We start from the raw sequence: 14,995 nt of genomic DNA on the forward strand, positions 1-14,995 counted from the left end.
TTTTGCTTCCAAGTCTGTAGATACGTATATGCCTGGAGCCACAGGAAGACAGAAGAAGGCACTGGATCCCCGGAACTGGAGTTGTTGATGGTTGTAAGAGGCTCTTCTGTGGGAGCAGTCAGTGCTCTTAACCACTGAGTCATCTCTTCAGCCCAATTTTATCTTTAATATGAATGATCGAAGCACAAGGAAAAAAATGCACTGAACTTTTACCCTCCTCGTGCCTGGAACTCCGATGCCCACTTCTCCTTTAGAACACTTTAAACTGGCACACAGTGGCAAAGCTGCCAGTATGGTTCCTTAAAGAACAGGATGTCAGAGGCTGGGATGGTGGGGCACATCTGTAACCCCAGCACCCGGGAAACAGAGGCAGGAGGAAACAGCTAGCCAAAGCCATCCTGGCTACAGGAGACCCTGCCTAAAAGAACAGAACATGAAGGCTTCCGATAAAATCTTGCTTTTTCACGGGGGTGCTGGTGGTGCATGCCTTTAATCCCAGCACTCAGGAGGCAGAGGCAGGCGGATCTCTGTGAGTTTGAGGCCAGCCTGGTCTACAGAGCAAGTTCCAGGACAGCTAGAGCTGTTACACAGAGAAACCCTGTCTTGAAAAACCAAAAGAAAAAAAAAATATTTTCTTTTTCTGTGACAGCAAGCAGCAACTGAAGCTGAGTACCACAGTGTCCCTTTTTCAACAGCCTAGAGGTATTTACCCCATTCTGACTTCTGCCCAAGCAGCCCTGGTCTTAAACCCCTGCTGATGAGCGCCATGTGAAGTTACACAGAACACGCGCCCTAGTCCGGCCTCCACACTACGCAGGAAAGAAGCCTCGTGAGAAATGTTGCCACAACAGTTGTTAGTAAAGGTCAGGCACTGGGGTTTGCAATCCACAAACTTGAAAGGGCATTGCTAGGGGAAAAAATAATAACGATAATGATTACTGAGAAAAACGTTCTGTCCCAGGCACGGTCACTTGAGGGGACACCACTCCGAAGGAAGCAAAGATTACTCCTGTGAGCTCAAATTAAACCTTCACCTGCCTACACAGACTTCTGACACCCCAGACACTAATCCGTTCTCCTAACAAGGAAGGTACCCTCCCCACACAGGAGACAGAGAATATGAATTTGTCTTGTGTGGGGGTGACAGTGGGTGTCATCTGCTTTGTGATCTAAAATGGAGGCTAAGCCGCTAACCGTTAATCACCAAAACTTTCTATTTGTGCATCTCCAGCAAACCCCCTCCAAAAGTGTTTCTAAATTAAAAGAAAAGAAACTATGGTTCTAATTCCCAATAAGTGCCAAAGATAAACAAAGGTATTATTTTTCCGGGGGGGGGAGGGTAATTTCAGAAACTCTAATTCCAATGTTAGAAATATCTGCTAGTACCAACCAAAAAATAAACGGATGATTAAACAAATAGACTAGTCAGTCTTCTCTCTATGACAAAAGGAAACCAAACAAAGAAATTCAGGCTATCATAACCAACCCTGACTCTCAGACATATACTTGTCTCCAATTAAAGGAATGCTTCCCAAAACAATTTCTTTTGGTAGGAATCTCGGTGTTTACAGAATCATGGGAACACGTCCAAAATGAGTTAAGTGAGGCAAGATGACAAGTTACACCTTAGCCAAGCATGGTTACACACACCTTTAATCCCAGCACTTGAGAGGCAGAGGCAGGCGGATCTCTGTGAGTTCCAGGTCAGCCTGGACAACATAGCTAGTTCCAGGACAGCCAGGGATACCTAGAGAGACCATCTCAAAATAACCAACCAAACAAACAAACAAACAAAAAAGTTAAACCTTAAAATTATCTCCTTAAGTCAGCAGAGGTCTCACCACACAGATGCAAATGGTTCTCCTCAAAATATGAGCAGGTCTACTCCCAAAAAGTGCTAAGTCAAAAATGTTGACACACGGTTGGCTCGTGGTGCTTGCCTTTCTTTTGTACTTGTAAGTCAGGGTGGAACCTCAACATCCTCTAAGAAATGGCTCTTACACTGCTAGAGACATCGTAACAACAGCGAACCAGTCTCAGCAGTTCCAAGAAGCCACCATCTAAGATGGTTCAAGGCCACTGTCAACCCAGACTGGACTAGAACTTACCTTGGAGACAAACCCCCAGTTGTGTCTGTGAATATGTTTCCAAAAAGGCTCACAGAGGTGAGAAGACACACAGACAATAGTCCACACGGTGGCACCGTCTGAGTAAAAAGGGACAAGCCAAAATGAGTGCCGGCATTCATCGCCTGCTCTGTGACCAGCCCAGGTGTGAACAGGCGGTCTCCAGTGCCAAACCTTCCCCACCCGGTTGGGTTGCATCCTCAAATGTGGGCCAAAATGAAACCTGCCTTTTGCTTCCTGTCAGATATTAGGTCATAACAACGAGGAAAGCAAAGTAAAGCGATAATCCAACATAGGCCTGTCAAAATGCCTGATGGTAGTATCGTCTGGACTTGTACTGTCCAATGAAGCAGTCACCAGCCATGACTGGCTACGAGAATCTGAAATATGAAGTATATATAATTAAAGTGCTGTGTCATGGGTTGAGTCTGAAATGCCCACAAAGGCTCATGTTTTAAACATTGAGTATTCAACTTGTGGTACAGCTTTGAAGTCCATGGAGCCTTTAGGAGATAAGATCTGGCAAGCAGAAGAAGGTCACCAAAGTAGGCCTGTGAAGGTTAGTTACACGTGCCTCAAACCCAGCCTTGCTGTCACTATTTCCGGGTCCATGGACACATGAGAAGCCATAGGCACACACTCTTGCTCCATGAGTATGGCCACACCCTCACTGCCACCTTGGACATCTGAAAGCATGAGCCAAACTTTTCCTCCCTTCAGCCATTTCCGTAAGACGTGGGTCGTGGTGATGCAGAGGGAAGTCACACAGATCACTCTCTGTCTTCCCTCCTTAGCTGGATTTAAGGTCAGTGAAAATGCCACACGGAGTCCGTGGCCATACCTATCTTCTGGAATGTTGTTGCTACTCTAATAACTACAACATGACCCAACCCGTGAGTTGAAAGCTGAGCTATTCCGGATACTTGCTGCTCTTGAACTTGTGTTTTATACACACACAGGCCAGGCCACCACATTGACAGTCAAGGACTCAATATAATGTACTACAAAACACTAGGTAAAAGATGGTAGCTGAAGTCAATCGGGACCTAGGACTCGCGAGCCTGGGTGTCTAAGGATAGAAAGGACCGCAGGTGATGTACTTGGACTTTTGGAATCTTCAGTGATAGAGTACAGGTGTTGGGGTAGATTTTTCCGAAGCCCCTCCCAAAGTGAATTTCCTCATTCTCCTCACATGTTCATGCCGTCTCTCACTCGAGAACTGATCGCAGTTGGCAGTGACCTGTGCCTCCTTCCCTAGAAGAACCCCCTTCTGGTTTCTCAGTCAGCACTAATTAAGCAAAAGTAGACAGCGGCAAAGGGAAGAAAGACAACAGGAAGGTAGGGGAGAGAGGAAAAGGGAACAGGAAAGGAGTGAGTAGGGAGGGGAGGAGGGGAGGAGGGTAGAGAGCGATGGCCACAAAGACCACCCTGACAACAAAACCGCCAAACTAAGCATGGCAGGAAAGAGAGCGAGTGTGGTGCCCCTCATTACAAACCCCGGGGCAAACTGATGCTTCCAGCTCAAAGTAAGAGCATCCACTCAGCTAAGACCCTCACCATCCGCAGAGCAATTATGAGGAGGTCTCGACCCGTCACAGGCCAGCGGCTTCCAAAGTCTTCCCATGGAAGACCCAGCTGTCCATTTTCCACGGCAGGCATCCGCCTCTGCTTCCATCCAGTCAGGCTGGCGAACAGTTCCAACAGCAACTGAAGCTGGACACCTAAACCCCATAAATGTCACATTTCACATATTTACCTGAGAGGATAACTACACGGCGCACTCCTGATGCTCGGCTTCTGAAAAATTATATTAAATGTCAACTGCCTCCAAGAACGTGGAGCTAAAATGTTTGTTGAGGTCTCTGGGAGCTCCACCTTAAAAGGCATTTTCATATATATAAACACACAATCAGCCTAGAGCATCCATCATTTACTCCCTCAGTACCCCAGACGCTTCTCACAGCTATGCCCGAGTTTATTCTCAAGTAACTGTTTGGCAAAGGAGAAGAGACTTGAAATACTTCACTTGCTCGCATTGGGTTCCGATGTGTGTATCTCAATCAACTCTGGAGAGAAAGCCGTGCCAGACTATCGTCAGAGAGGCCTATTTCTCTTCCTCCTGCTTCCCAGTTAAGCCAAGTCTTAAATGTCTTTTGAATTAATACACTGAATTCTTCTCTAGTCCCAGAAAGTCCATCAGTGAATAGCAGATTTGAAAAGAGATGCTTTGGATTGCTTACATCTCTTCAAGTATCTTGGGGCTCTCTGGTACAGAAGTGTCCTGAGAGACAATGTAAATCCTCGTACGATGACTTGGGGAGTTTTACTTTAATGGGAAAAAAAAAGAATTTTTTTCCAAAAGATGTACCCAGAAGTTATAACATACATTAGATGAGATTTTACTTAAAAATCAGGCCGAGTGCTACAGTCGCTACGGTCTTGGCATGGACCACTCCCATCCCATCATTCCCTGACCACTATAATTTATAAGAGCGCAACCCCTGCCTGCATAACAGACTCTGGAATCTCACCGCCCTGCAGTCCCGCTCCTGGGTTTCACCCCACTCTGATCTGCAGGATTTCTGATTTCTACACAGTAAGCAACTTCAAAGAGCTTCAAGGTGAAGGTTCTATCTGAACACACACACAGCAAGAGCTCCCTGGTGTGTCCAAAAGTGCAGGTTAAGTACTGGGGATGCTAAAGGGAGCATCACAGATATCCTTACACCTCCTATGATGCCCGAGCACAGGATGGAGAACCACAGCAGGCAGTTCTCAAGCCCTCAGACCCAGTGGGCCATTTCCGAGTTCCGTGAATCCAGGAGGGGAAGCCTCCACTGTGCTCCCCAACACGGGCAGGCAGAAGCACTGAAGGGGCTCCCCAGTGGTCTGCAGGGCTGAGTTCATATCTACAGAGCCCTTGGAGATGATTGGCCCAGAGTCAACTCAGTACGACTCATCAAAGGTAAGATCAAACCCACAGGATCAAAGGAGACAAACGCAGATGTCAGGCAATGGCATTTGTCCCTCGAATTCAGACTCACATCCGTCACAATGATCAAATGCTGAATAAGAAGTGGGAATCACGGAAATGGGAAACGGTCCTCAAAGAAGCTCTGGCCATCCCGGGTCGGGATGGGCGCCCAGAAAACCATCCTCTCGAGGGCAACGCAGTGAAGGGCACCCAGGGTGAGCAGAGGGAACCCAGGAGAGCTAAGGACAGAAACCGTTTTGGGGAAGAAAAATCATTTAGTCCAGATTGCAAAAGCACCCAGAACAGAGTTAACATGTATTAAAAACAACAGAGTGATGGTTAATGGGTTTAGTCAATGTAGGAACATGCGCCAACATACATATGTCTTACACATGCACAGCTTTTGAGGGTGTCCAGTGCACAGGTACACTTCCAACATGCATGTTGTACTGTAAATGAGTACAACTAAAATAGAGACGCAAAGGACTATGGTACAGAGGCAAACTGAAGGTGGCAGAATGGTGTGCCAAACAGGAAAACTTCACAGTACAGGCGAAGGAGGCGAGAAGCCTTTCCACATGTGTGCAAGATTCCCTCAGGCTGGCAATGCCACCCTGCAGATGGAAATGCAGAGACAGAGCAGAAAAGGGAAGCAAGAGCTTTAAATTTTGTTTTTGAGGGAACCCTGAGGATGACTAAGGGCAGCCAAGCAAGGTATAAGCCTGACAGCACCACAGACATTCTGATATATCAGTAGATCTGGGAGCACCATAGACATTCTAATAAAGAGGTACATCTCAGACTGCAACAGACATTCTGATATAGAGGTAGGCCTGGGAGCACCACAGACATTCTGATATAGAGGCAGGCCTGGGAGTGCAACAGACATTCTCATATAGCAGTATCAATTTCGGTACCATTGCCTACTAGAGCAAGAAACAAAAAGGTTACTATAATCTCCAAACGCATTGACAGGGACCAAAAGAGCCAGAAACTTGGACTCGGAGACACATACACGATAATGTGATATCTATTACACACCTATGATGTAGAACACTTGGGACTTGGTGATCTTGGAGCTGCAGAAGGCCGGGAAGGGTAGGATAGCAACATAGTCAGCATGTTTTGCACTTGGGGATTTTCAGATGGAGAAGAGAGGAGCCACAGTAGGAATGAAGGACTAGGAAGCCCCAGAAGAACTGGGAGGTGCCCGGAGGTGGACTCCTGCCTGATACAGATGAGGCCCTGGGATGAACCCCAGCACCACAAAGGAAGAAGGTGGTCATCCAAATACTAGTTCAAAGTCAGGACAGGCCTCTCTCTGCATTTCTGGGTCAGCCATGGAGATGCAGACCATAAAGTAGTGGCAGGCAGGGTAAACTGAAAAATGGGTCCAAACTTGCCTTCCGGGGAAGACTGAGATGGCCCACAGTGCCCATGGCTTCTGTCCACAGATGGACAAAGGCAATTTTAGAGACCAGAACTGGAGTTTTGAGAGACAGCAGAGCCAGATTACAGTAGGAAAAGAGGAAGTGGGCGGTTCTCTTGTCAGCTCTGCTGGGACAGGAGGAAGGGACAGGAAAGACAAGAACAGCTGTACATGGGGGAGGACCAGCCTGGAACCCCAGCCCTTGGAAGGCAGGGGCAGAAGAGTTCAAAGCCATTCTCTGCTACCACAGTGAGCTCAATACCAGACTGGACCGCTTGAGGTTCTGTTTTTAAATAAACACTACCACCACCACAAACAAGATTGAGAGGACCAGGGGTGTAGATCAGTTGTGGAGAACCTGAGGCCCAACCTACAGCACTATCCAAAGGAAAAGATGAGAAAGACGTCAATATTTTTAAGCTGAGGAAGGAAGGGAAAGTGGGAAGGAGGGAAGAAAGGAGAGAGGGAGGGAGGGAGGGAGAAAGGAAACAGAAGAGATGACTATCTGAAAACAGAGGGCCCAGTTTTCCTAGTCTCTGAGAAGGAACGACTACTTCTTTGAAGTCAGCAGCATTTCCGGCCAGCATGGCAGCCTCCAAAGGCCGACTCAGAGGTAGAAGAAAAGTGCAGTAGACACAGGTTGTTCACAGAGCTTGTCCATGATGGGCTGTTCCTCCCGGCAACCTTCCCACAGGATGCTCTCACTGCCTGTCAGAGAGCCACCTGGCACCTAAACCCCTAAGCTGTCCAAATCGCCAGGAGCTCCACAGGTCTCCCCAGCTTCCTCCATGAAGTCTCGAGGGTGTGGAGCGGCCTAGGCCTAGGCCAATCCAGCCTACCTGGGCTTCTGATTTCCACTGCACGCCACCTTTCAGATGGCTTCCAGAAGAAGGTCCGAGGGTGACCTCGCTCCTTTGCACCCTCCCTTGGCAGAAACCAAGTGGAATAACTCTTGAAGTCACTTCAAAGGCTCGAGACGCCAGGGCTGTGTTCTGTCCTGATAACTTGAATCAGATTAGCAAAGAAAGTTTACAGAAGTTACGGCTAAAACTAATTGAGTGTACCCTGTGCCAAGCACTGTCCTGAGGGTTTCACACTCTCACAAACCTACTTTTGTGCAGGTTACCAATATGGAAACTGAGTGCAGACACATCTGAGCAATTTGTTCTCGGTCACAATTGCCAGTGACTACCATAGCGGGACATAAAACAAACGGCCCAGGGTTTCTGACTCTAGCGACAGAATGGCTGACGTTTATTTTTAAACCCCATCCAAAATGTGGTTAAGATAAGATGTAAGAGTCAGACGGGGTTGGGGGAGGGTGCACACTATTGGTCATGAATCAAATACAACAAAAAAGCAAAGACTGCAGTCTCTCTCCCGTAAGTTTCTTTTAACCTTGGGATCTTTTCCACTTAGCAGTCTCATGAGCAGAGTTAAAAGAACACTTTCCTTGGGGATACAGTCAATGCCACGGAACTGCATGAAGACGCCTAAAGGCTGGAGGTGAAGCTCAGAGACAGAGGGCCTTTCTATCAGATCATATATCTGACACACACACTCCACAGGCTAAACTGGGAAAACGCCTACGTATCACTTAGCAGAATGGTCACAATGTGAAGGTTTTGTGTGTATTTTTCTTCGTATTTTAAAAAGTGAAGCAGTTAGAAATCAAAGTCCCATCCTCAACTGGGTTATCCCAGACCTCTTTATTATAGGAAGAGGGAGAAAGGGGGAGGGGAAGAGAGGGCGAGATGGAGGGAAAGACAGAAGAAAGACAGGGAAGGAAGGAGGCAGGAAGCCCAACTAACTGAAGTCAATGGGAAATGCCAACATTGCTGGCAGGAATGCCAAGCAATCAGGATATACTCAGTACTTCACCTCCAAGAAACACCCAGGGGATCTACCCATTGTCCTCAACTACCTCTAGGCCAGGCTAACACCAACCTAGTGCTAAACCCCAAACCCTGGAACCTCCCAGAAGCTGTGAGAACACCCTAGGCTGTTTGCAGATCTCAATTCAGGGGAACCGAGAAGCTAATGATCTGATCCTACAAGTGCCCGCAGCCTTGTTACCTAGGTCTTGGCAAAAGGCCTGTGGACCTACCTAGACAGATAAGCAAAGCCACAGAAAAGAGGAACCAGATGAGCAGAGGGGCCCCGCTGTCAAAATGGTCCATTTCTTTTCTACTGCCTTGGATGGCAGGTGAGTGTGCCTTTTAGACCACTCTCAAGGACCTTCATGGGTAAAAATAGGAAAGCAGCAGGAAGACATCAAATCAGAATTAAAAAAGAAAAGGAAGAAAATAGGCTTTTCCTGATCACCACAGCCCCACCTCCTGCAATGAAGACAAGCAAACATTCTAAAGCAACGATCTATTTACAGATCCTCGGCAGAGCAGGAGGGGAGCAGAGAACACTGCTGGAATTACCTGAGCCCAGTCAGGAAACTGATCCTGCCAAGACTGCACCTCTGTCAAGGAGAGAGGTTCACTGAGGTTGTCCGTTCTAGGACGGATGTCCAAGTCAATGTTTACACAACTCATCTTTTATTCTTTGTTTAAAGAGCCGAGGAGCGCCTATGAATACCGCCAACACACTAGGCTTTCAGCTGGCGATGCCGAGGTGCCCTTCATGCTTCTGAGGAAGGAACTCGACGGTGAGGGGCGATGAATAGAGCTGGAGATGACAAACAGAGCGGCAACTCTCTCCAGAGGACGGCTGTGTGTACAGAACACAGAGTGATCCCGAATGCCATGACACGGGAACTCAACGGCTCCACGTGTCCCACTGCTGTTGAGCAACAAAGCTCCCTCCGACAGCTCTGACATTATTTCTAGGTCACACCTGAACTTCTGAACCAGATTACTCCCTAATAGCATTATAGTTCCTCCATGGCTCTTACAACGGAACGGCAGTGGCACAAAGACAAAACTTTATGTTTAGGGTTGGCGAGTCCTGTGTAGTTCCTCTACAACAGGAGAGCTTAAATAACTGAACCTGGTCTATTTGGATTTTACAACACTCGACCTCTCCTAATGCCGAGGCCCGGTCCTGTGCCCAGAAAGAAACAGAAGAAACAGTGCTTGTGCCTTGTGCCACGCTGGAAGTTAAAGCACCCTGCCTCCCTCCTGGGCTTTAGGCTCTGGCACATCTGAGCCTCCTGCTGGTGGTGGCTCACACTGCTGGAGGCACATTACAGGCCACCTGCTGGAGGGCAGGGAGAGGCAGCGACTTCCAAACTGACTTGGGTGTTTATAAGGCTAACCTCTTGAATATAATGTTTACAGCAAAGTGCGCGACCACAAACTCACTCTGAATCACTCAACTGTCAGGAAAGGCTAACTGGGAATGGGTTTGTGTTTCTTTGTAAACATTAAGCCCTTGAAAAACCGTTCTCCAGCAATTTTTCAAGAATAGGGGTTTCCAAACAGCCATCTCTTAGATGGGAAAATATGAGATCAATCCTCAGCATAGAAAAGCCTTCTCACAACATAAATGTGTAAAACCAATGTGGAATAAGCAGGTGCTTCATCTCTTGAACTCCTCAGGTAAATTCCCTTCTCTTTCCTCTTTTGTCTTCACTAAAATCAAACAACCAAAATTAGCATCGTTACCACAAGCAGAGAAGGCCTTGCAATTAATCCTACTTAAACTATAAAGATATTATTCCTTAGTTCACAAAAGAGGCCAACTCAAAATATTGTTTCCAAAGTCACAGCTTACACCTTAACCCCCATGACTAACAACATAAGAATATAAATTAGTTGTATGTAAATTGTTCTGTATCCTTAGGAAATCCGTGTGGTAGAAGAGGCCAACCAGCTCGAAGGTGTAAGAGGGGAATCTTAGGGAAAGCAGAGACGTAAGTAATTAAGCACCTTAACAAACTCTTATTCAGACTTCAAAACCAGTACATGATGCTAGTCAGTTTTTCCCCTGAAGAGCATCCGCCTCGCTACCCCCCAGCGCTCACTCAGCACACCCTACAGGATCATTTACCCCTCGTCTCCTAACTCATGAAGTCCTTAAGGACAGGGACCACTGTTTATTTATCCTTGCATTGCTACTAGCCACCAAAGTGCAGAGAACTTGGAAGCCCTTAAGACCTCAATGAACGATTAAAAACAATGAGGTTAGCTACTAGGGAGTGTATATATAAAGGGGCAGAAGGGGCCACCAAACTATGTCCAGGGAGAAGAGCAAAGCTTCACAGAAGACACTAGGGCCTTGGAAGTGGAACAAGGCTCTCTAGGCAAAGAAGACCCCTGCAGCAAGAGGCTTTACCTCTGCAGTAATGTCCCTGAGTCTGTCCTCAGCATCAATACATACTATGTGTGCAAATGTGTGGATTCATGTGGGGGGGGGGCCTTCAAAGGAAAGAGCCTGCCAAGGTGGCAGGTGGACACCAGAGTCTTTGAAGGACAGCAGAGACCCTGTATAAACACTGGGAGAATGTAAGACCACGGGAGGCAGCCAAGAAGTTCTGGGTGAAGAGGCTCAAGCAAGAACAGTTTTCACTGAGGACTCAGGGCTTGGAAAGCACGCGGGGGGGGGTGGTATTAAATCCTGACAGTGTTGTGAAAGTTCACTCCTACATCCTAAAGAGTCTTTTGCTAAAAGTTATGATGCTAAAAGTTATTAAGTATACTAAAAGAATTATGTCTACAAACGTCTACAAAGACTACTCGCAGCTTTTGCACACCAGCCCACACCGTAACCACACACACGAGCACATACACGTCCACTTCTGACTGTGAAACACACATATACATATACACACATGTGTACGTGTACGCATTTCTGGCAGCTTCACTCACAGCGGGGATTAAAGGGGCTCCTTTGAATGCCCTGTGAAATTATATTAATCATAATTTTTCAAGGAGAAAAAAATCGAGAAATCTTTTAAAGTGAAAGAAAAAAAAATAAGATAACTTGAATCCCCTCCCCCCTCCGCCCTTAGATACCAAAGACTATGGGGTAACAACAGCCCGAGTGCAGAGTTCATATGATGGGGGTCTCACTTTGCCTGGCAGCATGGCTCAGGGATAAAACTTTTAACTGAATGATCTTGTAGGTGAAGGTTCTAAGCGAGAGGACAGACAGCACAATCCCCCTGGCCCTTCACGTGCTTGGCTCAAAGAAATGAACGCCGGCTTCTTGCCTTTCGACTTTGCCAGGTATTTAGAAATGTAAGATAAGATGATATTAGGGAGCTGCCTAGGAGACACGGAAAGGCTGGGCGAGGATCGCGGACAGCCTCGAGTTTCACCCCAGTAAATCCGCCCGGGCGCAGGGCAGAAGGCCAGCGCGCCCGCCCGCTGATCGGCCCCGGGGCTAGCGGCAGGCGGCGCGCCCGCTCTGAGGGAGGCAGGTACCCCGGGCGCAGCGCGCACGGAGCCGGGTCGCAGGGCGGGCATGCGGCGGCTGTCAGAAGAAGGCCAGCATCCTCCCTGGCCTGGGCAGGAGCCTGGGCCTCCGCCGCTACTACGTGGACCGGTTACCCACCGCGAGGTCACGGCAGGAGGCAGAGGCGCGGCTGCGCCCGCAGGGTCTCTCAGGACGCGTTGCACCCGGCGCGGCGCGGGGGCGAGGAAGCCCAGGGCGGCACCCCCGCATCCCCACCCCGCCCCGGCAGCCCATCCGCGTGGTCACCGGCCAAAGGCTGCGGCCCCCGCGCTAGTCGGGCGGGGGAGGGAGGAGGATGCGGCGTTACCGGGTCCCAGCTCCGCCAACCCGGCGATCCCGGAGATAAAAGTTTGCAGCATGCAGCTCGTCTGCAGTGCGAGTCACATCCGCCGCGCCACCTCCTCCTGCAGCAGCCGCGCTCAGGGAAGGAAGGGATAAATTAAAAATTAAAAAATACAATAAAATAACTGTTAGAGCCGGTAGGCCCCGAAGCCGGCCTCTCTGCCTCCGGGAGTGCAGGCAGGCAGGAAAAACCGCATCCCGCACCCACTCCCGCCCAGTCTCGGCGCCCGGCCTGGACCGGCCCCGCAGCACCCTCCGCACTGACCGATAACCTCCTGAAGCTCGTACGCGTCCCTGCAGATGGGCCAGCCGACCGCCTGAGCTGCCGGGGCCGAGGCTGGAGCCGCAGCTGGAGCCGGGATCGGGGCCGGGGCTGCCGGCGCCGCCGGAGCCGGGGCCGGTGCTGATGTCGCGGCCGCCGGGGCCGTCGCCGCCGCCGCTGTCACCGGGGCCGCCTGCTGGGGAAGCTGGACGTGCACGGGCGAGCCGCTCGGCTCCGCCATGATGCTGCGGGAGGAGAGTGAGGGGACGCGCCGGCGGGCGGACAGACGACCTTCCACTTGAAACTTCCCTAGCCTCGTCTCCCACACCTCTCGGCCGGCGCACGCCCTCCCCGTCCGCCGCAGCCGCCGCCGCCGGAGCCTGCCACGAGGGGAGGGAGCCCGGAGGCCGAGCCGGGCGGAGGGAGGAGGCTGCGCGGCGGAGGCGGGGACGGGAGGAGGCGGCGGCCGCCGCGCCCGCCGCGCGCCCCGAACCTCGCGCGCGCGGTGCTCTCGGCGCCGAGGGGAACCGCCGCCCCCTCCGGCCCTGCTGGCCGCGGGGGAAGTTTCCAGGCGCGTGGAGACGTGCGGCTTCGGGGGTGCTTTCGGGGCTCACCCCGCTCCCTTCCTGCCCTCCGGGCGCCTCCGCCCTAGACGAGCGCGCTCTGCAGAAGAAGCCCCCCTGGGACTCCGAGGGCGGGGTCGTTGAACGGCTGCCAGGTTCTCGGCCGGCTAACTCTCCCCGCCCGGCTCAAGAACCCGGAGTTCTTTTTACGAGTTAGCTAGTGAAACACCTCCACGGCGTCGGTTTCTGTAGGACGCCGGTTAAAAAATAACCCGGCTTGTAACTTTCCGGTGCTTTACCTGGCAGTATCCCTTTCGCACCTTGCCGAAAGTTATCGCGGTGCTGCCCTCAAATGAAACCCGACTCCCTAAGTCCCCTGGCTTTCTCTTTTGTTCAAAGCCCACTTGGAGCCCAGAAAGGTGATGTCAGGGACTGTGAAGTTACAAGAAATGGAGAGGGGCTTTGAGGGCAACTCTGAGACTGAGCACTGGCCTAGCCTGCTCAGTAAGGTTCCTGGTTCTACACCTAACCCCACCCCCCACCAGCACCTTTTATGTGCATAATACCATGCTCAATGGTATAGTAATACCTGTCTAATAAACTTCCTAGGTTCGATACCAAGTGCAAATAAATACATTGGCAGTCACATTAACCCTTTAAGACCCTGAGGTCAGACAACAAGTTTCTTTGACTGAACCCTAAGAAACTTCCTGGGGCGTAAATGAACTGCAATGGAAAGTTTTAAATAAATGCTGCCTTCTCAACACTCCCCAAATTACCTCATCTTTAAAATAGCTGTGGTAGAGCCAGAGATCTTTCTAATTGCAGGTGTCACGTTTGAATGTTCAGCTCTGTTCCCTCACAGAGGTGACCACGATTAAATAAATGACCCTTGCCTGGGGCTGGAGGGCTCCCATCACTCAATAGCAGGATCGGTTCTGTGGCCAGCTTTAGGCTGATGGGGTCTCAAGGCACAGCACAGTCTGAGAAAGGACAACGCACATGTAAAACGTCATCAAACTCTTAAAGGAGTAAAGATCTTAAACTCTTTAAAAGATAATTCAGGAGAAGCGTAGACTTTTGCTTGGAGAAAAACCAGTTGTCTATGGAAAACAGTGCTACAAACTGATGGTTACGTTTACTTAACCCCTTAGAACAGTATGTATGGATCAGCTAGGAGACGGCAACTCACACAATGAACTAAGAACGTGTACTTCATTTTATGCAGATATACTACTATTAAAAAGCAAATATATTCATTTTAATCTTGGCCAAGAAATCGGCTACTCCTTCATAAACAAACTCTCGGCCTCTGATGAACAGGGGTGTTCTTTATCCCAAGCCATACCTGCCCTGTTTAACCACTGCATGAGCTGCTCCCATTCTATCTTAAGAACTTTTAAGGACTGCTTTTAAAGGAAAATAAGAAAGATTAAATGAACATGCCCCCCTTGCTTTGTTGTACACCGTTATATCTTGACATTGGCTGGGGAAAGCCTTTAAAACAGGATAGGAAAACGTGATTCACAGATCTGAGTCAAACACAAAGAACTGTTTCCTAGTGAGAGAGACCAGGTATCTGTCATGAGCTCAGGTCTATTCTATTAATGCTTTTAAACTGAAGGTTAGGTTTCAACAGGAGACCGAGAGCTCCAACATTGTGGCTGGGAAAGGGACCTTTACCACAAAACAAGCAAACAAACAAACAGTATCATCTGGCCCAAAGCATGACTGAGGTTCAAACACCCTGGTGTAGAAGGAGGCAAATGTGAAGAGAAAACAATGGGCCCTTCTTAACTTCCCTTTCTGCTTTCAAGTATCTGAATAAATGAATCCTACATGCACTGAAAAAGGATTTGTTTGTATTTTCACGGCATCTTTGACCAGAAA

At 49.3% G+C, this 14,995-nt stretch overlaps 1 protein-coding gene across 3 annotated transcripts in view; it reads right to left on the reverse strand.

Annotated features, from left to right (window-relative positions):
* Stk39 (serine/threonine kinase 39) overlaps positions 1-12,926 on the reverse strand; it is a 267,625-nt gene extending 254,699 nt beyond the window's left edge. The window contains exon 1 of one of the 3 annotated variants that reach the window (XM_085681003.2): positions 12,546-12,925. In XM_085681003.2, the coding sequence (XP_085537129.2) occupies positions 12,546-12,783 (238 nt within the window). In that variant the 5' untranslated portion in view covers positions 12,784-12,925. Of the gene's footprint in view, positions 1-7,368; positions 7,678-12,545 lie in introns of those variants that run through there. The other 2 variants (XM_048426001.3, XM_085681004.2) reach the window with 2 other exon arrangements.
* Positions 12,927-14,995: the final 2,069 nt, after the last annotated feature.

Source organism: Myodes glareolus, chromosome 21 (genome assembly GCF_982192425.1).
Source record: "Myodes glareolus chromosome 21, mMyoGla1.1, whole genome shotgun sequence".
Taxonomy (NCBI): domain Eukaryota; kingdom Metazoa; phylum Chordata; class Mammalia; order Rodentia; family Cricetidae; genus Myodes; species Myodes glareolus.